This window comes from Solanum pennellii, chromosome 2, assembly GCF_001406875.1.
Source record: "Solanum pennellii chromosome 2, SPENNV200".
NCBI lineage: Eukaryota > Viridiplantae > Streptophyta > Magnoliopsida > Solanales > Solanaceae > Solanum > Solanum pennellii.
In genome coordinates, this window is record NC_028638.1 from 59,642,150 (window position 1) to 59,668,457 (window position 26,308).

At 35.4% G+C, this 26,308-nt stretch overlaps 1 protein-coding gene across 5 annotated transcripts in view; it reads right to left on the reverse strand.

Annotated features, from left to right (window-relative positions):
- Nucleotides 1–3,238: 3,238 nt before the first annotated feature.
- LOC107011343 (transportin MOS14) overlaps nt 3,239–26,308 on the reverse strand; it is a 74,831-nt gene continuing 51,761 nt past the window's right edge. For 4 of the 5 annotated variants that reach the window (XM_027914381.1, XM_015210803.2, XM_015210807.2 and 1 more), the window contains 7 exons: nt 25,560–25,747; nt 22,207–22,299; nt 21,683–21,909; nt 20,704–20,815; nt 4,641–4,825; nt 4,152–4,268; nt 3,239–3,777 (listed from right to left, as the gene is read on the reverse strand). In XM_027914381.1, coding sequence (XP_027770182.1) covers nt 3,553–3,777; nt 4,152–4,268; nt 4,641–4,825; nt 20,704–20,815; nt 21,683–21,909; nt 22,207–22,299; nt 25,560–25,747 — 1,147 coding nt within the window. In that variant the 3' untranslated portion in view covers nt 3,239–3,552. The remainder of the gene's footprint in view (nt 3,778–4,151; nt 4,269–4,640; nt 4,826–20,703; nt 20,816–21,682; nt 21,910–22,206; nt 22,300–25,559; nt 25,748–26,308) is intronic. The other variant, XM_015210805.2, reaches the window with a different exon arrangement.

Consider the following 26,308-nt stretch of genomic DNA (forward strand, 5'->3'; position numbering starts at 1 on the left):
TGATTGTTACAGATGGTATATAGATGTATGATAACGGTTGCACGAAAATTGAAAATGCATGTCATTTTATATTTAAATGTCAAGTTAAGTCTACGCGTAGAGATTTTCAAAATCGTTGTTTTGAATATAATCTTCCACCTAGAAAAATTCCAAAAACAGTGTCTACTAGATGGAATTCTCTATATGAAATGCTTGTAGTCGCTTATGAATATTGAAAACCCTTACAAATGGTTTATAATGCTCATAATTCAGATATGTCATATAGACTCGATGATAGTGATTGACATGATATAAATGAACTCATTGATTTCCTAGGAGTTTTTTTATTTAACTACCAAAAGAATTGAAACTAAAAAATTGTATGACTTATATAATTCCGACATAAATGTATCAAGTGATCAAGAACCTGAAAGTTCTAAGAGTAGACTTAATGAAGATAATATTGATGATTATTTATATTCTTATCTTGAACTTTCTCACAATAATAGAAATGATTTTGATGCATATCTTAATCAAAAAACAGAACCTAGTGAAGATGTTCTAGCATGGTGGAGAAATTGTGGCAAAGAATTTCCAAAACTTCAACCGATGGCTCGAGATGTATTAGCTATTCAAGCATCTTCAGTAGCTTCAAAAGGCGTTTTTAGTGCAGCAAGGTTTCAAACTGAGAGCATAGGCATTCACTAGCAGCAGATAGCTTGGAGATATCGGTATTATTTAGAGATTTGAGTAATGCCGAGAGAAGAAATTTGGATCGTGAACCACTACCGACCAAATTTCAAAGTGACGTTGATAAAATAATGCAAGATTATAGTGACGATGACATTGAAGCAATGGAGGATTTATTCCCGATCATGTTACTAGAGAAATGTTAAATGATTTAAGAAAAGATCTCTATAGCAGCACAAACTATTAAATTTAAATGTTTAATTGTCCATTAGTATGATATGATAATTCGAGAACTAATTCAAATAGAATCCTTCCTAGAAGGTGGCTGTGTAAATTAAATCTTTTAATACTCTACTAATATTTTTGCAGATCAAATGTACTATCAAATTAATATTAATAAAAGTCTAGGCTATTCGCCTTAATTTATTTATTATTGTCTTAAATTTAATTTTTATTATTGTGAAATTTAAACTTTTATAGTTTTTAAAGTTTGAAAGTTAAACTTTTATAACCTCAAAGTTTGAATTTTAAATTTTCAAACTGTTAAAGTTTGAAATTTAAATTTTTAAACTTATAAGGGAAAAGGGTCTGATATACCCTTCAACTTTGTCATATGGAGCTGATATATCCTCGTTATAAAAGTGGCTCATATATGCCCTTATCGTTATACAAACGACTCACATATACCCCTGACGTTACTAAATGGCTCACATATACCCTTCATTTAACGGAAGTTAAAAAATTAGTTTTAAATTTAAATTTATTACTTCTAATTTTTTTTAAAAATTATTTAGGGGTATATATGATTCTTTTATCAAAGTTCAAGGTATATTTTAATTTTTTTCATACATAAATTATTTTTTGACTTCTTTTATTATAATTATTTGAGTTTCTTATTCTTATTTTGTTTTTTTCTTTCATTTCTTAGTTTAAAGAAAAAAAATTAAACTATTTTTTTGTGTGTATTGTAATTTAATTTCGTATTCGAAGAAAAATTTTGGTCATCTACAATAAGTTTTACAAGAATATTAGTGAAACATAAATAAATTTGATTATCAAAATAATAATTATAAATTAGTCATTGAAATAAAAAAAAGTCAAAAAAATATGTTTGACGAGGATTAAATTTACTTATATGGGATTATATTTTTTAGAAAAAAATAATAAAAATTTAGATTAATTTTTTTTCCATTTCCGTTAGAGGAAAAAGGTATATATGAGCCATTTGTTTACAAGTAAGGGTATATATGAGTCACTTTCATAACAATGGGTATATCAGCTCTAAATGACAAAGTTGAGGGGTAATATTTAAATTGTATATTTATAATTTGAAAGTTTGAATTTTACAAACTTTCAAACTTTAAACTTTAAAGTTTTACAAACTTTCAAACTTTGAAGTTTAAAAAGTATAAATAATTAGCTTTAAAAGTTTGAAAAGTACAATTTTTTAACTTTAAAACAATAAAAGTTTTAACATATAATTGATTTTAATAATTTTTTTTTTAAAAAATTAATCCCGCCCGGTCCCCGAATTCGGTCCGATCCGGTTCCGTACCGTTCACTAGCGGACCGGAACGGGTACAAGTATATTTGACCGGAACTACTGGTACCAGTCATTGCCGGTTTCGGGTGGCGTTTCCCGATTCCGTGCCGGTTCCGATTAATACCGGTTCGGCAGTCCTGGTTTCGATCCCGCTGCCACCCTTAGATATGTCATATTTTTTAGAATTTTTTTTCTACTTGTGTACCGAATACAACATAAATAAATTTTTTTTTAAAAGTCTTGCGGCAGCAAGTAAAATGTATTTTTTATACATATTATCTAACACAAAACGAGAAAAAGATTGAAAGCAAAAGGTTAGGTGGAGTCGATAGAATTATTATTTTTTAAAAATAAGATAATAAAAATATGGGGTCATGATGGGGGTTGGGGTGTGTGTGTGTGTGGGGGGGGGGGTTGATGGAATGGGGTAAGAAAATATTTTACATTTTATTTTATAGAAAAAATATTTTTTTCGACATAATAATTTTGATCTTTGATTTTAACCTTGTACATAATTTATTTAGTTTTGTCAAGGTGAAATGTTTTGTTTATGTAGAATGTGATGTGACAATTTTTTTAAATTAAAGAGAGTTTATTAGCACACTATGGTAAGATTGTTATAAAAAAGAAAAATATGTTTATCAAATTAATAAGTGATAGTTTATACATGAAACACACAATCTCACTAATGTAGGAATAAAACTTAAGAAAATGGGATATTTAGATATTTTCGACCTTTTATCTTTTTGGTTTATCAGTATAGTCCTACTTTCTAATATTTAATTATTACCAATTACGATTGTGCCAAAAAGTTCTGCAACATAAACCCCCTACCCCCAAACCAAAAAAGGAAAAAACTAAATGCATATCAGTTGTGGTAGACGGTAAAAATGAACCGGACAATAGTCTTTTCTACCCTAAGCCACCCCTTCCCTCCCATCCATATACCCTTAAAAAGGAGGATCGTCCAATGCACATTCAGACTTTAGATAAGAAAGTCTTCCAACAACCAAAAAGGCCACTTTGGAAAGTAAGATTTGTTAGAATAATCATTATCCTCCGTTTTATTTCTCTTTTGATGATTCTTTTGCCCTACTAACCAATTGACATAAATGGGCCATCAGTGCCTCGTTGATATGTTGTGTATTACAAGACTGATTTCTATATTACAAAATTGGGGATACTGTACAATGTACATTGGTACAAAAAATGCACAAATTCTCTAAGAAGTTGAGACTCCTTGAGAAGAATGATTCTGCATTCCAGGACAAAACTCAACTTAAATAGAATGAAGCCGCAGTTCCAATATTATTGAACCTATGGCAGCAATTGCTCAACTTTCAAGTAAAATTTGGAGAATTGCGATGCCCATCAGCAAATTCTCTCACTAAACGCTTCAGAATTCTCCCCCCTTTACCTTGCATATGCCCATAATCACTTGTTCCTCCAACGTTTCGCCTGCTCTGAATATAATCCGAAGCAGCAGCAGCAAGTGCTTTAATCCAGAGAGGGACCAAAGACTCTACTTCGCCATGTTTTAGGTACTCAGCTGGTAAATTGTGTACCTGGAAAACGGTTATTGGTCACACAAAAGAATGTTTTGATACAACTCTCCCCACAAAAACATTGTCTCAATGCACTTCTCTCAATCTATCATATTAGCTGGAAATAATACCACATCTGGAGAAGGAAGAGAATCAACCTGCTGATGGGGTTGAAATAAGTGACAGACTAGCACACTGAATAAAGCTAATGCGTAAGAAAAACATTTTTTTTTATAGAAGTAACAAATGATGACCATTTCATAAGGCACATATAAGTGCTGCTTTCCTTCAAGGAAGTTTGCTGTGCATGAGCAGCAGGATCAGTTTTGATAAAATAAATGAGAAAGGCACTTAGGAGAGAGAGAGATAAATAGTGATAGAGAGAGAGGACTGACTGCAGAATGGAGCCATCCATGTAAGGAATCCCAACAAAGATGAGCCTTCCAGGTGGTTCTTTCACTTAAACTGCACACAGCAGCCAATTGCTGCAAAAGTGTTGCAGACTTGTGAACCTGTTAAGGGAACAGTGTTAGCTGAAACGACAACATTGTCTAAAAGACCATAAAGATTGAAATCATCCAACTGTAGTGTTCAAAGACTCCTGCTTTTGTTCCAAATGGCTTAGGATGGTCCACAAATAATAGCGAGCCACTTGATCCTCATGATAATATTTCCTAGTAAAAAAGGATCCCATTCTGGCAAAATTGGTTCTACAGATCTTGCATATATGACAATTGAATTGTAATTCAAAGATGAGACTCTAGCAACCTACGGCATACTTGCAAAATAAATGCTTTTGATACAAAACAACCTGCATCAAACTTGATTGCTACCAGTTCTTTCAATAGTATCTCAAGGAATAGACATGAGCTGGTTCAATTTACCCTTGACATTGCAGAAACACCAAGTAAAGCATACATTAGGTTTGACACTAGGCCATCGCCGCTGTGAGATATGACTTGAATTGCCATAGCATCAATTGAACTATCAGAAATACCAACTATGCCTTCCAGCTCAGGACAATGAGCAAGGGATTCAACCAAAGCATTTAAGCCAGTCTCCAGGAAACCTGAAGCACAATATCAAGTTCAGAGTTTCTCATTTAGACTAGAACAACATATCATTAGATGTATAGAACCGCATTTTTACTAAAGGTCAGAATCAGAAGAAAATTTCGATATGATGAATAGGCCACACTCAACAGACATAACAAATCATGTAAAAAAATGTAAAAATTCATCATGGTGCACTATCAAATAGACTTCACAAGATTTAAATTATGGATAAGGATCTGAGCAAGATATTTCATGTTTTACTATGACTTGTGGTTCTCATTAATAGCAGATCGTATTGGAAATATTTAATGTAGCATGTTTCGACATTTAACATATTGCTGGATAGGGAAGCAGAGATGGTTCAGTGACGACAGCCTAAGCATTTATGTTCCAACCACCTTCAGCAGCTCAAGTGAGATGGGCACGACAATTCATCAAGTTCACAAGTTTCAAGATGGAGAAACCTTATGGAATTTGACATTCAGAAGAAATCTACTACATTGGGAGATAAGAGGAATTCAAGAACCTTATAAAATAATAATTCTATAACAAGAATATCATATTGTCCAAAGGAATAGTTGGAAATGCAAAGAGATGAAAACGAATTTATTTCAACAAAATTCTTCTTACACAGGCGACTAAAAATGTGAGGACACTAGTTACCCACACCTACCAGTTTGGATTCTCAGAACATCGAGAAAAAGCATGTTTACTCACATGCTTTGCAGCAATGGGTCTATTCAATAGCAGGAAACTTTTTAAGAGAAGATTAACAAACATGTGTCAATATAGGTCAAACAGAGGATTCAACATCAAGTTATAGACTTGACAGGATTTTGTTATCCACTGCATGGGAAGAGACGGTTCCAAATAAACCCCTTTGCCTAGATTGACCGTGCACCATCTTCCAATTTTGCTGGATGAAGCAGAGGAAGCCACACAAATTCTCCCTACAGATCCGAGAAAATGTGTTTAAATGACAAACTTTGGAGATAGATGATGGGATGGTGGAATGGTCATCTGGTTACTGACAAGTCATAATGCCAAGAAATTGAAATGTTGCAAGGGGAGATAAGTGTGTGGAATAAGGTGTTTCGGAGGGTTGAGGTGAAAATGAAGGGGATTCTGAATGAATTAGGGAAGCTGATGATGGTTGGTCGGCAGAATGACTTGGGAGGTAAGAGAGGAAGAGAAAAAAGGAATTGAGAAAGGTGTTAGCTAGTTTGGCCACTCTAAGAAACTAGTTGGAAACGAAAATTGAGGGCATTAAATTTGGAAAATTATCAAACTAGTCAAATCTAGCAACTTATTTAAGGAAAATAGCTATAGTTTCAAAATATTATAAAAAAGAGCAATATGTTCTTTTTACAAAAAACACTTCCCTTCTCTCCCTTGCCTCTCCTCCCTCTCTCTTGCCCTCTCCTCTCTCTCTCTCTCTCTCCCTTGCTTATCCTCCCTTTCTCTTGCCCTCTCTCTCCCTTGCCTATAGTTTCAATGAGGCTTAATGTTTGCTATTTTTGTAAGTTTCCCATTAAATTATGGTTGGAGTAGGGAACTATAAACTAATTTCTGTCAAGGATAGAGGTGAAAAATAGGAGAAATATTATAGAGATGATATAGGTAGATTTGGGTGGTGTGTACATGAGAGACTGTATAGTAGGCTATACTGGGGTTCTACCAAGTTTATTTATGGAAGAGGTAGATTGGAGAAAAAACTCATGAGGGGTGCAATTTAAGCAAATTGGGATAAGAAGAGGGAGTGGATGGAGAGAGCAATTGGGTGGAGGAGGTGTGGGAGGTGGTAGAGAGTTACACAGGCTCGGATCCTATTTTTTGGTATTTGACCGGACACAAAACTTAAGCAGTTAGTGTGCCTTGTGAATCATATAAGTGGTAATGGAAAAAACAATAAATAATGGACAAGAAGTTGGCGATTAAAAATATCCAATAAAATTAAAATTTGAAGAGAATAGCAGTCATGGAGTGGCTAACTGTGTTATCTAACGTTATTTTTAGAATGTCAAAAATGGCTGAAGAATGGAGGTGGAGTAAAGTATACCATAGTACAAGAACAAGGGTGATATTCAGAATTACAACATCTATCGAATAAGAGTATCAAGTTGATAAGTCACACTAGGAAAGTTTGGGAAAAAGTGATAGACGTTGAGGAGATATGTGTTATTACCGAGAACTAATTTGGATTCATGCAGAGGCATTCAATTACATAAGCCATTCATCTCGTAAGAGATTGATGGAGTAGTATAGTGAGAGGAAGAACTTACATATGGTGTAGATTGACTAAGAAAAATCATGACAAAGTCCACAGGAAAGTTGTATGGAGATTTTTGGAGGCTAGAGGTATACCTCAAGCTTACATTAGGGTGATCAAGGACATGTATGTTGGAGTCAAGACCCGAGTGAGGACAATCGCGATAGGGTTTCACCAGTTATCAACCCTTGGCCAATTTTTATTTGCCTTGATGATAGGTGAACTGATGCGGCATATCCAAGTGGAGGTGCCATGGTGTATGTTATTTGCAAATGACATTGTATTAATTGACGAGATACACGAAGGAGTTAATGCTAGGCTGGAGGTTCAGAAACAGATCTTGAAGTCTATAAAGGTTTAGGTTGAGCAGGACAAAGACAGTACTTGGAGTAAAGTTCAATGACGTAATTCATGAGGCAGACGTGGAAGTGAGTATTCAGACACAAGTCACCTCCAAGAGAAAAAGTTTCAAGTACCTTGGATCAATAAACCAAGGAATGCGGAGATTGAAGATAATGTACACATCGCATTGTAGCAGAAAAGATGAAATGGAGGTTTGCATCTAATGTCTTGTGTTATAAAGACGTTCCACCAAAACATAACGGTAAGTTTTATTAAGTGGTTCTTAGACTTGTATGAGGCAGTGTGATAGCTATTCAAGGATTTGCACGTCCAAAAGAAGAAAGAATCGAAAATGAGGATGTGAAGATGGATGTGTGCGCACACTAGGAGAGATAGGAACAAAGATATTATATACAAGGTGAGAGTGACCTCGATGGTGGACAAGAAGTGGGCGGCAAGTCTGAGATGGATCAGGCATGTGAATAGGATATGCAGAAATGCCCCAGTGAGCCGGTGTGAGAGGTTGGCTATGGTGGGTATGATGAGGTCGAAGTAGGTTGAAGAAGTATAAGGGAGAGGTGATCAGACAATAAATGACACAATTGCAGCTTACCAAGGATTTACCCTACATAGGAGGGTATGGAGGTCTAAGATTAGGGTAGATGATTAGTAGGTAGTCGAGTGTTATCTAGTTCTCTTTAATTAGTATTATGATTATTACTCTCCAACTATCTTATTCTTTGTTTTTATTATTTGTTGCTTCTTGAACTTCAGTTGTCGTATTATGTGTTGTTGCTATTGTTCGTGTCTCCATTATTTTCTACATGGCTTCTTTACTATTATAGTTCCTTTTCTTACTGATTTTGATATGCATATTTGAGCCAAGGTTCAATTAAAAACAACCTCTCTACCTTCACATGGTAGGGGTAAGGTTGCGTACGCACCACCCTCTCCAAACCTAACTTGCGGGATTACATTAGATATGTTGTCGTAAATTACAGAATATATATAATTGGTGGAATGATGTCAAACATTTTCAAACTCCCCAAATAGAAAGAAATAATGGGCTGAATAAATTTGTTTCAACGTCATCAGTTACAAGATGCAGTGAATTCTTTTGACTAGTTTAGGTGCTAAAAATTCATATAATAGTAGTGATATAATCATCATATACTATTATAAGTGGGAAGCTCCAAGATAAAAAGTTGGATTACCATTTTACCCGTAGACTAAATTAAACATCTAATTAATTAAATAATATTATTTTAATTATTTTTTGAATTGTAAGTTATTTATTAGGAAGAGAAGGTGGAAGAACAAGAGTCAATTAGGATTTCTTATATTAAATGCAAATATTATGGGATGCTAGAAATCTACTTCTTTTTTTTATGAAATAGTAAAATGCCTAAGAAATTTAAAATTTTAGTTTTTTATTAAAAACATAATAATAATAATAATAATAATAACAACAATACATTATTATTATTATTATTATTATTATTATTATTATTATTAGAAGTGAGAATATTATTTTTATTATTATTATTATTAGAAGTGAGAAGAAATTTAGAAAAAAATTAAATTGTTGTTTTTCCCTATATTAAATTAAAATGTTATAAAATATCTAATTTATTAAATATTCTATCATTAATCAAGAATATCATATTAAATTTTGCAATAATGTAATTAATATGTATTTAAGTATACGGATGGAATTTTCTTGGTACTGTCATTTATTTCAATACTCTAGAATGACTTATCATTTTCCCACACAAATTCAATGTTTTAAAGTTCTTCTCAACTTCTGATAGTAAGCTTTCATGAGTTTATAAATACCCAGATTTTATCATGCTAGACTAAATCCATTGATATTCTCTCCCTCCTCCTCTTCTTCTAAATTCATCTTCAATGTGACTGGTATGGTTCCAATAATATTTCTCGTATGTCGGTTCTCCTAACCATCTATTAAGTTATTATTTATACTTGATTATGAATTATTCTTAGACTGCTAATAATTCTATCACGGCATACATAGTTTCTTCCTTTATAAATTGAACATAAAATGTTAGTCCACTAGACTTTTCTATAAAAGTTTTAATTTATTGATTATTCTTTCTTATTCATATTAATATATTGCTTTGTCTAACCCTTTTTCATTTTGCATGCATATTTTATTGTTTTTTAAAAAGTAAATTGAGTTGATATTACACATGTTTCTGTTGATAAGTTAGGCCTGTATAAATTTTATATATTAATAAAGATCAAACGTGCAAGGCACGTTCTCAGAATTAGTTTCATTTGCTTTCTTATAACAATTCTATAGCAGGGCCAAGGGGAAGGTGTTAGAGACTGGTGCCATTCTAATAGGTGGGAGATTTTGAGAGAAGTCTTAATGAATCTTTCACAGCCATCATCCAAGAAGGGAGGGAACACGAGTATCAGGGCAATAGACCTATTAGTTTAGTAAGAAGATTTTATCAGATCATTTCAAGGTTCTTTCCAATAGAACAAGATAGTCTCTACTTTATAAAATGCTTTGAGAAAGGTAGCATACTGTAGATACAACTTTCGTGGCACAAATGAACTAGTAGACTCCGGAAGTAAGCCAGGAGAACTGTATTTATTGTGAAAGCTAGACGTTGAGAAAGCATATGTCTATGGCAACCGGAATTACTGGATTTCATTCCGGTGAATATGAGCTTTGAGTACAAGAGGAGAAATGGATCAAAATTTGCACATCTATCGTCAGATACTCGGTATTTGTGAATGACCATCCATGTAGATATTTTGGTAGCTCAAGGGGATCCAGACATGAGGATCCTAACATGTTTACATTATTGTGGAAGAGCAACAAGCAGAATGATGGATACAGTAGTTGTATAGGGACATTTGAGTGACTTCTCAGCAATGTTTAGAAGTCAAGGCATCATTAGAGTGACTCACCTATTATTTACGGATGACACGTTAGTTCTTTTTGATGCTGATAGGAATCAATTGCAGTAGAGGAAGCAACCAAATATCTGAGAAAAGACGATCACCTATGTTAGTTGGTGCTTCATTTGCGAAATTCGGGGAGGATGTGGACCACCTCCTATAGCATTTCCAGGTAGTTCACGAATATGCTGGAAGATATTGAGATGTCTTGGAATATAGTGGACCATGCCCGATGCCAGAAAAGGATGATTAATTAGTAGGGTGATCAAGCGTATATGTTAGGCATACGTGTTAGATCTTATATAAGTTGTATGGAGAGAGGAACAAAGGGGTTTCAAAGAAATCAAAATGATTTTGCACATTGAAGAATAGCCTTTTATCTTTAATGTATTTTTGATACACCCATGAGGTCCCTATTTGTATGGACAATTGAGTGTCTTTCATAGAGAACCATTTATTTTTCTAGCTTTTCCCATTCCTGATCGAAATTCTCTTGACTTGTATACTCTTGAACTTGTATGTGTTTTTTATCCTTTAGTTGTGCGTGTACCACAAACGCCTGACACATAATTTTAAAAATAATTATAAAATAACACGTGTATATATATACCACTTCATGTCATCTTGACATTTTTATTATATTTAATTAATATATTTCTGATTTTTATTTGCCTTTTGCCACCAAACCCACCACTTTCCCCCACAATCTCATTTCATTTCTTTTTCATCTTCCTTACACTTTTTTTTCAACCTCTTCTACTCTTTTCATTGAAGAAAAAACACCAGCAGCAATCAAGGCAATTCGTCTTTGTTTTCATCCAAATCAAAGAAGAGAGGTTCACCACTTGAGTGTACAGTGTGTCAACGTCGTTCTAGACCAGTATCTGTGTATGGCTATATATACCCACATTTTTTCTTTTTCATTTTTTTCTTCATTCCCACAAAATTGTTTGATTATTTTTGTTGGTTTTGTTCGATTCTTAATTTATCTATGTAAATTTTGTAACTTATTTTTGTAATTGTATGTTGTTTAATCTAGATTTCATCTTCTATTTATGTCTTTATTTAATTTTTAGGTTTTTAGTCGATTATACTATTTTTTAAAATTTTTTTTGGGATTCTATTTGTTATGCTTTCAGTTACATGTTTCATGATTTTTATTAGATAATAGGATTCTAATAAAAGCAACTTTCATGATGATGTAGAAAACTACCATAGGATCAACCACAAAATGAAGCAAAGAATTAACTGGAAATGCATAGAAATAAAAGAGTATAATGATGGGAAAAAAAGGAGAAGAAATTTGGAGAAGGAAGATCGAAAAAAGAGGCAAGAAAAAGCTCAATTTTTTCTAATAATGGTGTTAAATGCAAATGGGGAAGAAAATGGCTTTATAAAACCCTAATGTGGCGATTAGACCCTTTTAACGAGATTTCACGCTCCTCAGGTGTGTATATCACACGCCCCTTGGTTTTGTCTGCCACAGACGCCAAGTCAAAAAACGTGTTTAAAATGTAGTGTTTCGAGGAGTTCAAGGGTTCAGTTGACAAATGATTAAGTAAAAGGGTTTAGTATTACAAACTCATACAAGTACAAGGGTCCACCAGACCCTTTTGCCAAATATTAAAATGTGTAAGCTAGCGATTCATGTGCAAACTTTCAAGTGAAGATGTAGCATTTACTAATGTGTTGCCCATAAGAGCTTGTTGTGGTGGACAATGCTAAATCTGTTTGGAGTATAGTGGCCAATGTCGGCAACTGTAAAAGATGTGTTGTAAGTTAGACCTATCAGAGGAAAAGAAGGTGTAGAACATTTGATGTACCTCTGCACACTCTTATGTTGTATATAGAGGGAAAAGAACTTGAGAGTTCTAAAAGATTGAACAACTTAGATGCATGACACTGCACTAATATTAGTTATTAGTTTTTTGTCCATCCATGAGATCCATTTTCATGCAAGTACTCTACTTTTTATGATATATGTATACTGAGATTTTCCCACTATACTAACAATATTATTATTTTATTAGAAAAAGACATATCTTCTCTAAGATCTCTACTTTTTATAACACTTCATACTGAGATATTTTGACAACATTAACAAAATTATTATTTCATCAGGAAAAGGTTCATCATCTTAAGGGATGGGGCTTAAAAAGTTGTGTTATCCCTTGATATTTTATCACAAAAATATGATCAAATACCTAAAGCTTATTTTAAAAAAAAAACAAACAAATAGTTCAAGTGGTTAATTGACGAATTACATTTAAGAAAAACCCGAAAATATAATCAACCCAATATAGGAAGTCAAATATGGAGAAAAAAAATATTAGTTTGTGAAATCATCAAAATAACATTGAACGAATTTGAAGAATTCAAAGAAAATTTATAACCATTCCAATATAAATAAAAAAGGACATAAAATTACAAAAGAAATTTAGGTAAAGGGTGTAACACTTAGGAATTCAGACCCCCAGAAAATGCAGATTATATGGTGCAGTGGACCACAGCAGGGTTCACGGACCGTGAAGTGGTCCACGGTCCATAGACCTACCCTGTGGTGGTTACCCTATAGACCCCCAATCCTAATAAGGACCACGACGACCTTCACGACTTGTGGTCCTCCACTCGGGCCGTAGTAGTGCCCGTGAGAGTTGGACCAGTAACCCCCCTACCAGTCCCTTAGACCCCCACGCCCAAGTGAAGATCACAGATGACTTCACAATCCACGGTCCTTCATACGGGCCGTGGGAGCGTCCGTGGAAGCCTAGACTGTGGACCCCTAAATCGCGATCCTCCATACCGTAATCCAAGTGAAGACCATGGACGACTTCACGGTCCGTGGTACTTCATACAGTCCGTGATACAGCCCGTGAATCAGATCCCCCAGATTTCCATCTAAGTGGTTGATCACGACCGACTTCACGGTCTGTGGTCCCTTTTAGGGTCCGCAAAGAGGGTCGTGATCAGTCTGTCTACAGTCAGAGTTTAGGAACGCCATTCATATGTTGGCTTAGAGTGTGGCCAACCAAAATAACCCGCGGGCTCCAATTTCAATAAATGCTAGTGTTGGGTAAGCTGCAGCCAGAGTGCGAGACTTTGTTGGGGTGAATCCGCCAAAACTTTATTGATGAGGTCAAGAAAATCTTTGAGGCGATGCAAGTACCTGGGAACGATCGGGTTGAGTTAGCATCTTACCAATTCAAGGATTGAGCTCATATCGGGTATACTTAGTGGAAGGAGAACAGAGGTACTGATGCAACCCCTATCTCTTGGGAATGCTTCAGTGAGGCCTTTTTGGATAGGTTTTTCCCAAGGGAGTTGAGAGAAGCAAAAGATGAGGAGTTCATGAACTTAAGGCTAGCATGATTGTCCAAGAGTATGGGCTCAAGTTTACCTAACTCTCCAGGTATGCTCCTCATATGGTGGCTGATTCCAGGGCCCAAATGAACAAATTTCTTTATGGAGTGTCATACTTGGTGAAAACGAAATGTAGGAATGAATGTTGTTGGGAGATATGAACTAGGCTCATGACTCAAGCTCAGCATGTTGAGGGTGATAAGATTAGGGAACAGGCTAAGAAGAGTAAGGAAGCAAGAACAAGAAACTATGAATATTCCTAACAGAAATCAGGTGGTGGAATCGCTCGCAGTTTCAGCAAAAGTCTTTGACTCCAGCCCTTTCATCAACTAGTGTTCCATCCTCCAAGTTCCATAGCGATTAGAAAGGTAGGGTGTCGGGCTCCAAGCCTCGATTAAGTGTTTAAGGTACCAAAACATACCAAACTTGCCCGAAATGCAGTAAGAACCATCCGGGTGAGTGTCTTGCAGGAAAGGAAGGATGTTTTGGGTGTGGTTAATCTAGTCATAGATTGAAAGATTGTCCTTCTAGACAGGGTCAAGGAGGTAACAATTGTAGAGCTCAGTCTACAAGTTCAGTAGCGCCAGCAGGTCCCCCCGACTAAACAGGGTAACTCATCTGGTACAGGTGGCGGACAAAGCCAGAACAAGTTGTATGCTCTTCAGGCTTGCCAAGATCAAGAAGATTCTCCTAATACGTTACAAGTCTTTGATCTTAATATGATGTAGTGATAGATCCAGGAGCTACTTTGTCATTTGTAACTCCTTTTATAACGGTCAAATCCACTGTTAGTCCAGAAACTCTCTCAAAACCATTCTCGATCTCTACTCCAGCCGGTGACCCAATTATAGCTAGACGGGTATACAGATTTTGAAAGTCACCTTAGTAGATCTTGTGGAGTTTGAATTAGAAGACTTTGATATCATTCTAAGCATGGATTGCTTACATTCCTGTTATGCCCTCAGTCAATAGTAGAACTAGGGTTGTTCGTTTTTAGTTTTGAGACAAACCAATCTTAGAGTGGAAGAGTAGTAGCTTAGCGCCTGTGGGTCATTTCATTTCTTACCTTAAGGCCAGAAAGATGATCTCTAAGGGTTCTCTCTATCATCTAGTTCGGGTTAAGAATTCAAGCTCTGAAACCCCATTTCTTGAGTCAATTTTCAGTAGTCAATCAGTTTCCAGAAGTGAAGATCTTTCCGAAGTTCCTACCAAAAGGGAAATTGACTTTGAAATTGATCTCCTTCCAGACACCTAGCCTATTCTCATTCCTCCATATAGAATGGCTTCACCTGAGCTTTAGGAATTGAAAGAGCAATTGAAAGACTTTCTAGATAAGGGCTTCATCAGACCTAGTATTTCACCATTAGATGCACCAGTATTGTTCGTAAAGAAGAAAGATGGTTCTATCAGAATGTGCATTGATTATAGGTAGTTGAAGAAGGTCACAATCAAGAATAAGTATCCCATTCCGAGGATTGATGACTTGTTTGACCAACTTCAAGGTACTAGTCATTTCTCAAAGATAGACCTCAAATTAAGTTATCATCAGCTCAGAGTCAGAGATAGTAACATTCCAAAGACAGCCTTCAAAACTCGGTATGGTCATTACGAATTTGTAGTTGTCATTTGGACTAACCAATGCTCTTGCAGCTTTCATGGATTTGATGAACAAAGTGTTCACCGTAGTACTTGGACTTGTTCATTATCGTCTTCATTGATGATATCCTCATTTACTCAAGTAGTGAGGAAGAACATACGAGTCATTTAAGGATTGTCTTGCAAACTCTCAAAGATCACCAACTATTTGCTAAGTTCAGTAAGTGTGAATTTTGGTCGCAATCAATTGCTTTTCTCGAGCATATAGTGTCTAGTGAAGGGATTCAAGTGGATTCTCAAAAAATAGAAACAGTGAAACAATGGACTAGACCTATCTCTCCTACAAATATCAGAAGTTTCTTAGGTCTAGCGGGTTATATAGAAGGTTCGTGGAAGGATTCTCATCCATAGCCTCTCCGTTGACTAAGTTGACTCAGATAAGGCCAAGTATAAGTGGTCAAATGATTGTGAGAAAAAATTTGCAGAATTGACAACTAGGTTGACTACGGTTATGTGATCTACTGTCATGCTTCCAGAGTCGGCCTAGGTTGTGTATTGATGCAGGTTATAGCTTTTGCTTCTAGACAACTTAAGGTTCATGAGAAGAACAATCCAACTCATGACCTCGAGCTAGCAGGAGTGGTGTTTGAACTTATGATTTGGAGACATTACTTGGATGGTGTTCACGTAGATGTTTTCACAGACCATAAGAGCCTTTAGTATGTGTTCACCTAGAAAATTGAAGCTTTGCCAGACAAGGTGGCTTGAGTTCCTCAAGGATTATGATATGAGTATGCATTACCATCCTGAAAGAGCCAATGTAGTAGTAGACGCTCTTAGAAGACTATCTATGGGTAGTGTAGCACATGTTTAAGAAGAAAGAAAGGAACTAGTACAAGATATTCACAAACTTGCTCGGTTAGGAGTTCATCTTATGAGCATATCATATGGTAGTCTAACGGTTCATAATAGGGCAGAATCCTCATTGGTAGTTGAAGTAAAGGACAAACAAGACAGTGATCCGATATTGCTTGAGCTAAAGGGTGCAATCCACCAGTAGAGGGTGGAGGTTTTCTCCCAATGGGGACATAGTGTGCTTGCTATCAGGTTCTATTATGTGTTCCTAAGGTGGGTGAGTTGACACAGCATATTCTTAGCCCATAATTCCAGATCCAGGCGCCACTAAGATGTATCGCAATCTGCAAGAAGTCTATTAGTATTATGGTATGAAAAGAGATAGAGAGGATTTTGTGGCTAAGTGCCTCAATTAACCGCAGGTCAATGTAGAAAATCAGAAACCCGAAGGTATGACACAAGAGATTGACACTCCTACTTGAAAACGGGAAGTGATCAACATGGACTTCGTCATAGGCTTGCCTCATACTCGCAGAAAACATGACTCCATTCGGGTGATTGTTGATAGAGTTATTAAATCTTCACGCTTTTTGGCAGTCAAGAGTACAGATCCGGCGGAGGACTATGTCAAGCTTTACATTAATGAGATTGTGAGTTTGCATGGGGTTCCTTTGTCTATCATCTCAGATGGAGGTCCGTAGTTTACCTCTCATTTCTAGAAGTTGTTTCCATAAGGTCTGGGTACTCAGGTTAATCTTAGCACAACATTATTTCGTAGACGGATGGGCAGACAAAGTGTACCATCCAGACCTTAGAGGACATGTTGAGAGCTTGTGTGATAGACTTCAAAGTAGTTGAGATGATCACCTTCCTCTTATAGAGTTCGCCTACAATAATAACTATCTTTCCAGCATTTAGATGTTCCCTTATAAGGCATTGTATGGGCATAGATGCAAAAATTTCTTGTTGGTTGATCTGAAGTAGGAGAAGCAGCCTGATAGGACCAGATTTAGTGCATGAAGCTATGAAAAAAATGCAACTCATTAGAGATAGATTTAAGACAACTCAGATGTAAGGAGAAGGGAACCAGAGTTCCAAGTTGATGATTGGGTTTTCCTAAAAGTGTCACCCATGAAAGGGGTGATGAGATTTGGCAAGAAAGGGAAGCTCAATCCTAGATATGTAGGCCCTTACAAGATCTTGAAAAAAATTAGTAAAGTGGCTTATGAGTTAGAGTTGCCAACAAAATTAGCAGCAGTGTATCCGGTTTTCCACATTTCATTGCTGAAGAAAAGTGTGGGTAATCCAACATCTATTGTGCCTTTAGAAAGTGAGGTAGTGGAGGAGTCGGTAGAGGGAGCTACTTGGGAAGCAGAAGCAGCCATGAAGGCCAAGTATCCTCACCTTTTTCCTTCCGATTCCATTCCAGCTTGAGGTAGTAGTTCCTCTAGGGTATTTCAGTCATTTATGCGTAAACTCAGTCTTAGTATTATGTTTTGGAACTCAGTTCAGTTAGAAATTCAGCCTTCAGTGTTTAGTTGTAGGGTTTGCAACTCTTTTCCTCCAATTTAGCTAGTTTAGTCTTCATTCGAGGACGAATATTCACGAGGGAAAGATAATGTAACACCTCGAAAATCAGACCCAGAAAAAATGCAGAAAATTACCCAGTAAAACCCACAAGCCTAGCCCTCATACCCCCAAACCTAAGTGAGGACCACGAGGACCTTCCCTGTCCATGGTCTTTCATACGAACCGTGGGAGCGTCCGTGGAAGCCTAGACAGTGGACCCCTAAATCTAGGCCCTCCAGACCACAGACGACTTCACAATCCATGGTACTTCACACAAGCCGTGCCTTCATCATAAGACTTTTAAACTTCATCGTTTTAACCCTAAATTTCGTGATTTTGGTTAGTTTTAGCCTAGAAACATAACTAGAACTTATCTAAGTCAAATCATTAATCAAAACCTAGAAAATTAGAAGCAAGAAGGGAGGAGTCGACCAACCCTGGCTCCAAGAAAGCAACAAGTTTTCATCAATTTCAGCCCGAATCAAAAGATATTTTCGTGGAATTCATTACCAGACATGTGGAATTTTACTAGTCGGTTCCTTTCACCCTTTGGGTCCCTAGTTTTTCCTCAGAATCTTGATTCCCTTAATACCATCTAGACCTAGGGTTTCTTGAGTGTTAGAATGATCCAAATCATATTATTATATTATACTCAGTATATTGCATGAATTCATATCCCTAACTATGTATTTCTTTAGTTCTTGAATCGTTAGTTTAGAGATTTATGTCAGACATAGTTAGTTCAACTTAGTATTTGAGTTTGATGTTCTCTTGTATTAAACTCTCAGTTTATCATATATTCATTTTAGTATATGGGTATTTCCCCATCATTTTCACTTTTATGATATCTAGCTTCCGCACAGTTTATAAGAAGTTTCCGCATCAATTTGTTATCATAGTATGCTCATGTCATGCCAACAAGGTTAGCTTAGGATCACTTGTGGTCCTAGGTCCAGTGTCCGCGTCTCGAGGGTTAGCTAGGGGCATGACTAGGGGTGTACATGGTCGGGTTGATTCAAGTTTTTAAAATATCAAACCAAATCATTTGTATAAGATTTTTAAATCTATAAACCAAACCAAACCAATAAAACTCGCATTTTTTAACCTCGCGTTTTTTCGAATTTTCAGATTTTTTTTGGGTTTTTCCGGTAAAGTATTAATACAACCATATAATTTACTTGAACTTCAAATATTTCTTAAGTCCTACAAAAATACAACCATCGAATGTGTTTCTTAAGAAAATAACACAAAATATGATATGAGTAATAACACTAAAATATCCAAGAAAAAAATAATAATAATGAAATCGCGTAAAACGAATATTGCAAATTAACAACTCATAATGAAAATGATCATAATTTAAAAGTACTAAATTTATGCTAAAATAAGTTCAATAAGTATTAGTTACGTGACTAAATATTAAAGAAAATCAAAATTATATTATGCATTTGAATTGCCTGAACTGCTGTAAAACCAAAGAACAAATATTCAACATTATTGTCATTCTTATTGTTGAATTGATTTTCTTTTTGCATTAATATTAATTTGATTTTGGTTTTAGCTTTATTATACTTACCAACATCAGTGGACTATAATCTTTATTGAACCATTCATAATTCTAAGTTTCAAACATGAAATAACATATTAAATGATAAAAACTATAAAAAGTATAAGAAATATTTAAAAATTATATCAAAGCAAATATTTTTACGTATAAAATAAAATTACAAAATTATATGTATAATGTCGGGGTGGTTTGGTCTCGGGTTGATTCTTTTTAGTTAAAACCAAACCAATCCAAATATAGTCGGGTTTTTTTTAAAACCAAACCAACCACTAGTCGGTTTTTTTCTCAATTTTCCGTTAGGTTTCGGTTTTCGACTCGATTTTGTACACCCCTAGGCGTGACAAAGGGATTGAGGGATAGTTTAGTCATTTAGGAGTCATATCCAAGGATTCTCAAAACTTTAGATTAGTTATCCCTCTCTTTTCTAGGGTTAAAATAGAAGTCATAAATAAAGTAACCAAACAAAGTTTTTGCTGGACTAAATTTTAATCCATGGACTATCCTAATTAATATTGTCTACCAAATGGGTCCTAAAGATTGTGATGCAATATGGAAACATATATTACGCTAGTAACCAAACTATAATTAAATACAAGTATTTGAAGATAAATCTTTTTTAAGATAAAATTCCTCAAGGGCCGGTGGTTCACGGTCCGAAACTCCAGATACTAGTCTGCTCTCTAATTTGTTCACTAAAAACCAATTCGAACCTGTAAGTTGTGCCTAACCCCCAAATCACAAGCTGCACTCTTACTACAAGACCAAAGCCCTAGGGGCTACTAAGATTAGTGTTTTGAAAAGCAAAAAGTGCAAAAAAGTGACAATGTACATAGGGCTTAAAACAAAAGGCAAGAAGTGAAGCACACAATATAACGAAATTAAAAAATGTTAAACATAAATTAATTTAGCAGAATTAAAATGAAATTGTAATTAAATAATCCATTGGAGCATCCAACACACAATAATCCCAATATTAATCCAACCCCTCAAAGTTGAGATTCAAAGAAGCGTCATTCTTATTAGACTTACTTTGTGCACCATTGTTTGAGGTGCAAACTTCTCTATATCACATGTCTTTACCCATGAAGCAATAATCTCTCGCTTCACATACTATGTTTTTAATAATACTGCCCAAGAATTCCTATAAAACAACCTACAATTTTCTTTTTGACGACCAAATATTCTATAATTCTAAAATTGTAGAGAATATTCTACATTCAAGTACAACAAAACTAGATATGTATGAATATAAGCACATATTTTCTATATATTCTAACAAAGATCAATAGTCTGTAGAAAATTAGGTGCCACAAAATGAAAACAGTAAAATAAAATATTAGCAAAAGTTTATGCAGGATATATGATGGGTGTGGGGACTTCAACTCATTTTCCCGACTTACATGACATAAATGACATTGCTGCCAATGCTGCGCCACGGTGCATAGCAGTGCAACATATAGCTGCCTTTTGAAATGATAATTCAAGGATGGAACCAGAAACTACTAACACTTCCTGAGACACATCCAGAATAAAAGGTGTCAAAGTTAAAAGTTGTTTCTCTAATTATGAAAACAAAATAACGACGTACATGCTCTATTTTTTTAAAAAAATAAGCATCTGCATATAGGTAAACAATAATGGAAAAACCATAAATATCACTGCCATATTTTCATGAATGAGATGAGAAGAAAAACAGATAAGATAGACAAAGAGCAAAAATAAATATAAGCAATGATGATGAAAGAAAGACATTTTTGGGAGGTGAGAAACACAAAGCACAGAACAAGAAACAGAGCTACAATTAGGTCTAATACACTTGTTTGGAAAAGATGACGAGTAAAGGAGCTTAAGCTGGTTGAATTTGCCCTTGAACTTTGCAAATGGTTTAAATTTGCACTTTAGCTGCTCATGTTAGCCCATAACAGAAAAATCGACGACTTTGGGTAGGGAAGTTAACAGTGGGAAACCTTGTTCCGTTTCACATAGTTTGGGGGAATATTTTACTCTTTATGCATTGATAAAACTATAAGGTGATATAAGAATAAAAAACTATTAACATAAAATGTTAAATCATCAGATATTAATACGTAATAAAACATGCATTTGGTATTTTGGTTAGAATCTTTTCACCTGAAGGAATTATTTTCCTCATATTTCAAGTTCCATAATCAAAATCAGTGATTATTACATGTAAGAATAAATTTTTTAACTAAACCTATACTTCTCAGAGACCCTATCTGGTTTGGATTACCTTGCAGATTTAATCAGTTTTCCTACGATTCATTATAGTACAAAAAATAAGTTTAAAACTTGCAACTGTGATTTTAATTAATTTTGTTATCACATCTATATAAACATAGGAAAAAGGTAACCAAAAACCTTCGGAGAGCAGCGGATGAAAATAGACGCGAAATTAGCAAAGGCCTCCACCAGATCAGGCTCTTGATCACATATATATGAGGAAGTAAGAGCCATAATAGATGCTGACTTGGAAAATCTTTCAAAGATACTGACAAAAAGATGTCCATATTCTTCTCTACTGCCAAATTCCTCAATGAGAACAGAAGCTGCAAAGTTACTGATCAGCTGAGAGAAAGGTAGTTGTACTGGAAATATAAGCAACTCAGCTTAGTTGACAGTTACCAACTCTTACGACTATCAAAAGAAGATCAGATTCAAGCAGGAAAAGACACAAAGACCTAAAGCTGTTTCCTGGTATAAATTTCCACAGCCAAAAAAAAAAGTTAAAGCCTTTGCTTCAGCACTAAAACTGAGACTTGTTCTAAGAAAAGTTCAGAGAAATAATGATACTGGTTTTGCAAAAGGTCATAGGGGAAGTAAAACACATCTAAGAACGAAGAATTGTACACATCAAAGCTTTGAAGCAATCTATAACACTCTACCTGTTCTTATGTAGCAGTCATGGCTTTGGAATGATACAAAGTTAGTCGATAAACAATTTAGCACTCCTGGCAAAATGGTCGTGAAGTGCTGACCTGCAAATGTAATGCACCCAAGCAGTAAGTAATTTATGTGATCAAGGTCTCAACTTTCTCAAGGAAGATACTATGTACAAGAGACTTTCAGTAAATAACCTGTTCTTGTATTGGTTTGGAAACCTATACTACCTTGGACTTGTAAATGGTTTATATGTATACTTGTTAATATGTGTGAATATGTCTGGAAGAGTGGGGGCAGGGGATTTTTGAGGTTTTGGTGGTTGGAACTTATCTTTTTTGACTAGAATTTGATTGGTTATTCATACTGATATTAAACTGACAAGATATTACCGTGGTGACCATAGTTGAGGCTTGGCTGCTATAAATGAGGTTTAAGGTGAGTGGGAGCCTCTCTTATGGTTGCTTTCAGGGCTTAATTGTGTTGCATGTAAACATGGTCATATTTGTTGTGTTTGGACAAGCTTGTATATGCATTTGACTAGTCTTAAATGTACAAGAGACTACACATGTGTGGTAACTGTATCACCACTTATTTATTGTGAAACATGGTGTACTTGCACTTGATAAACTCTATACATGAACAAAGACATTCTTATACGTGACCTAAATGTATCAGTAAGTATCTTGTATCTTGTATTGAATAAGGCTATGGGATGGCGGGGATAATGGAGTTTTTTCTATTAAATCCAATTATGAAAAGCTTTGGGGCAGCAAGAAATCAATTTTTTCATCTTCCAGTGTGAATTCCAAGGGCACCGAGAAAGGTGGGCTTTCACTTGACTAGAATACATGGTGTACGGGCTACGTCCCGACCACTTCTCCGACAACTAAAAATAAGAATTTGATGAACAGGAAGATTACATGTGGCGGTTGGTGCTTGAAGGGTAAGAAGCTTGCAAGAAGACATGAATCACCTCCTTTTACATTGCTGAAGAGCATCTCGCTTGCGGTTGCAAATATTGTCATGGTTTGGTCTTTAGTGAGTGATGCTAGATGCGGTTAAAGAGGAAACATTTAATCTTTAGATGAAGAGACGACGTAGAGCATAAATTTTACTCTACTAGCACATAAGTGAATCACATGGAGAGAGAAAAATGGAAAGCTTTTGATAGAGAAGAGAAGGATTTAGTAAACTTGAGAAGTCACTTCTTATACCTTATTTCCTTTTGGTGTACCCATGAGGTTTTTACAATATAGAATTGTTGTTTGTAGAAAACCATATGTTTTTGTAAGGTTTTCTACTTTTATAGTCCTTGTAAATGGGTGTTGCCACGTCATTCTATTAGATAATTTTAATACTTCATATATATAAACAAAAGCAATCGATTGCTTGTACTCACAAAACGGTGAGGCTACCTATATACTTGAACTAATACACAGGCAAATTAGATGCTCATAGGTTAGGGGTGGAGCCACCTTAGCTTATGTGATGTCATCCGTCACTGCTTCATTGGATAGTTTTGCTATACATATGTATATATATATGATTAACAAGCAAGATAAAAAAAAATTAGATAAAAGGAATAAATGGCACCCCTTGTTACAATGGAAGTCTCATGGGATCGATTCTTAGAGCTACTTGTGTGTATCTTTCTGAAAATTATGAGCAATACCAGGCTTCGCGCCTCAGAAGTTGTATTAGTTATTTTCGAGGCTCATACACTACAAAAGTCCAACTATCACACACCTTGACTACTTCCACGGGATACCTGCTACCACCCACCAGCACAGGTCCTAAGTAAAGTCCTTTTGTATACTATGTTGTCATTATAGTGAATTGTTCATTTATTTGTCTTTATGCACTCTCCAAAGGAAGAGCACGAAGAAGCGGTCTACAAGATTCTAAAATATATATGAAAAGTTCACGGAAAAAGATTATTTTTCAGAAAAGGTCAAGATAGAGGCATTGAAAGCTTAACAAATGCAGATTGGGTAGGTTCTGCTATTGATAAGAGGACTACATCAAGATACTGTACTTTTATCTAGGGAAATCTTGTGACTTCGAGGAGTAAAAAACAGAATGTTGTAGCCCGTAGCAGTGCTGAAGCTGAATATCGATCTATGAAATGATTTGGCTCAAGAAGATGATGGAAAACTAAAAAAATTGTTTCTGTTACTAATGAAGTTGAACTGTGACAACAAAGCTGCCATTAAGTATTAATCACAATCCAGTTCAACATGACATAACAAAGCATGTTGTAAGATTGAAGAAGGAAACATGTGCATGCCTTTCGCCCCAACAAATCAGCAAATTGCAGATATTTTTACAAAACACTTGTTTAAACCAAAGCTTAAAATCTCGTAAGCAAGTTAGGCATGAAAGATATTTACATGCCAACTTGAGGGCGCGTGCTGATTTGTAATAAGTTACGATATTACATGTTTGCTATATTTTTTAATAAGTTACGATAATAGAATCATCCCATAATTCTCAAATCTCCTAGAATTAAAGATCTGATTGCTAGCTAGTTTCTTTTTTCTAGATTATAAATTTGTATCTCTATGGATGAATAAAATTGTACAATTTCTGTACCAAAACTTACACCTTATATATTGACACCGCTTATGAGAAATCTTACATAAGCCCCTCTATATGGTGGAGCTTACCATATCCAGCCATTCCAGATGTTGGGCTGGTAGCATATAGGGTCCCTAGCTTCAAGGGATTAGGAGAGCAACGACTAGTTGAAAGACATTCAATGAATCCCCAATTGCTACGTTATGTGCAATGTGTACTGAAAGTACCATAGTCAAAAATATATTAGCTTATATGTGGAACTATGTACTTTTGTATTGCGAACTTGCATATTGCTTGCCCACCTTGGATAGAGTAACCATTCACTATTCCTGGTCCGCCCTCTCTTTCACAGCTTAGGAGTACACATTGATAAGCTTAAGCAAGCCTTTTTTACTAATACACTTTGTTGATGTGGCTCACCCCTCTTCTTACATTTTACAGACGTTGAATTGGGTTACTATTGAATTGATAATTGCCAATTGGCTTTGACATGTCATCTCGCGACATCTGTTGGATAACAAATATTTGGATAGTCAGTTGCTTCTAGTATTATATCTGAGATATACTTGAGTTTATTATCGAATTAGGCCTACTAGGTGACAATTTTAGGTACCAATTTTAATGCATGTCCTCAAGGTGAGAGAATTTACTTGTATAATATGGAAAAGGAAAAGTAGTAATTGGTAAGCCTGTCAATCTTGGGGAAAATTTCACCTTCATCAAATAAGTTGAAAGCTGGTTTTAGAGATTTTTCAAAAATAAATCACAAAAGAAGTACCCGATGACTGAATTGCTTGGGAAAGAGCTCTGCATGCTGCCATAGATAGAACAGCATTTCCAATGTGCATCGACTGAAAAAGTTTTTCTAACATTTGCCAGAATACTCCCAGCAGCGCTACAAGAGGATCATCCACATCCGAACCAGCAGAAGACTCTGTTGACAGATGGCTGAATACAGTTCCCAACCTGACCAATTGGCCAAGGCTTTACTACATAGAAAGGTATAGGGATGGAAAGCAAAGACCAGCAAGTAATTCATATAAGTCCTTTACAGAATGGGGAAAAAAAGTTAAGATTCTTCCCAACCTTTATAGAACTAGTGTTTTTGCAGAATCTACGTCCAATACCTTGTTTTAGACTCTTTCTGATAATTAAGACAGACTTAGAGAACAAAGTGATAGAAAGTATAGCAGCGAATAATACACGTGATCATACACATACTGCAGATAAAGTTCTAACAAAAAATAATAGAATTTTGCATCAGTCATGTGGAGGAAATTGGTTCACTTCTCAAGTAAATGCTCTGTAAGGACTCAATTTTGTATGAAATGTCTCATACCAGGTTTCACGCTTTTGGGAAGAAAAAGAAGGTAAAATTCTATCAGAGTCCTTTTAAAAATAGGATGCTACCAGGAAATGTTCAGATGGTGTATTGCTCGAAAGATGGCAGAACATTTCAAAATTGGTATGCTTCTGTGCCAATGATAGCCTTGCACTGCAAACTAGAGAGCAGAATAACACAGAACA